This window comes from Phaethon lepturus, unplaced genomic scaffold (genome assembly GCF_000687285.1).
Source record: "Phaethon lepturus isolate BGI_N335 unplaced genomic scaffold, ASM68728v1 scaffold3646, whole genome shotgun sequence".
Lineage (NCBI taxonomy): Eukaryota > Metazoa > Chordata > Aves > Phaethontiformes > Phaethontidae > Phaethon > Phaethon lepturus.
The window spans coordinates 131,681-132,119 of NW_010543962.1; the positions used below are offsets into that span (position 1 = coordinate 131,681).

A 439-nucleotide genomic window follows, 5' to 3' on the forward strand; every position below is an offset into this window, starting at 1 on the left:
TGACAGAAGCGGGCATGCTTATCCTAGTTTTGTGCCACTTCAATGCTCAAGTTGTACCTGCACCAGGGAATGCAGATTTAGGTTCACACTTCAATAATTTCCAGGGCTGAATCCAGGACTTGAGTCCAGACTGTTCTTCATGCACTATACCGGGAAACAGGCCCTAAAATGCCACAACATTCATGTGCATCTGAATACAGCAATTTTCCCTGTACAGGTAGAATCACAGAATCATTAAGGTTGGAAAAGACCTTCAAGAACATCAAGTCCAACCATTTTCAGCTCTCACTGAAAACAGGAACCTGAAAACTGAAATGGATAACCAGGAAAAAGCAAAATGGATTTTACACCTGCGTGAACCTACCCAGGCCAAGAGACTTCTACCAAGGCGTAACTTCAATAAAGAGAGAGAGGAATCTAGATCCTTATAACAAGTTCA

At 42.4% G+C, this 439-nt stretch overlaps 1 protein-coding gene across 1 annotated transcript in view; it reads right to left on the reverse strand.

Moving 5' to 3' along the window:
- The window catches only part of SLC4A10 (solute carrier family 4, sodium bicarbonate transporter, member 10), a gene marked incomplete at its 5' end in the record, with an annotated part of 90,131 nt that extends 89,968 nt beyond the window's left edge, over nucleotides 1-163 (reverse strand). Inside the window, one exon of the mRNA XM_010288505.1 lies at nucleotides 58-163. Within this exon, the coding sequence (XP_010286807.1) occupies nucleotides 58-163 (106 nt within the window). The remainder of the gene's footprint in view (nucleotides 1-57) is intronic.
- Nucleotides 164-439: the final 276 nt, after the last annotated feature.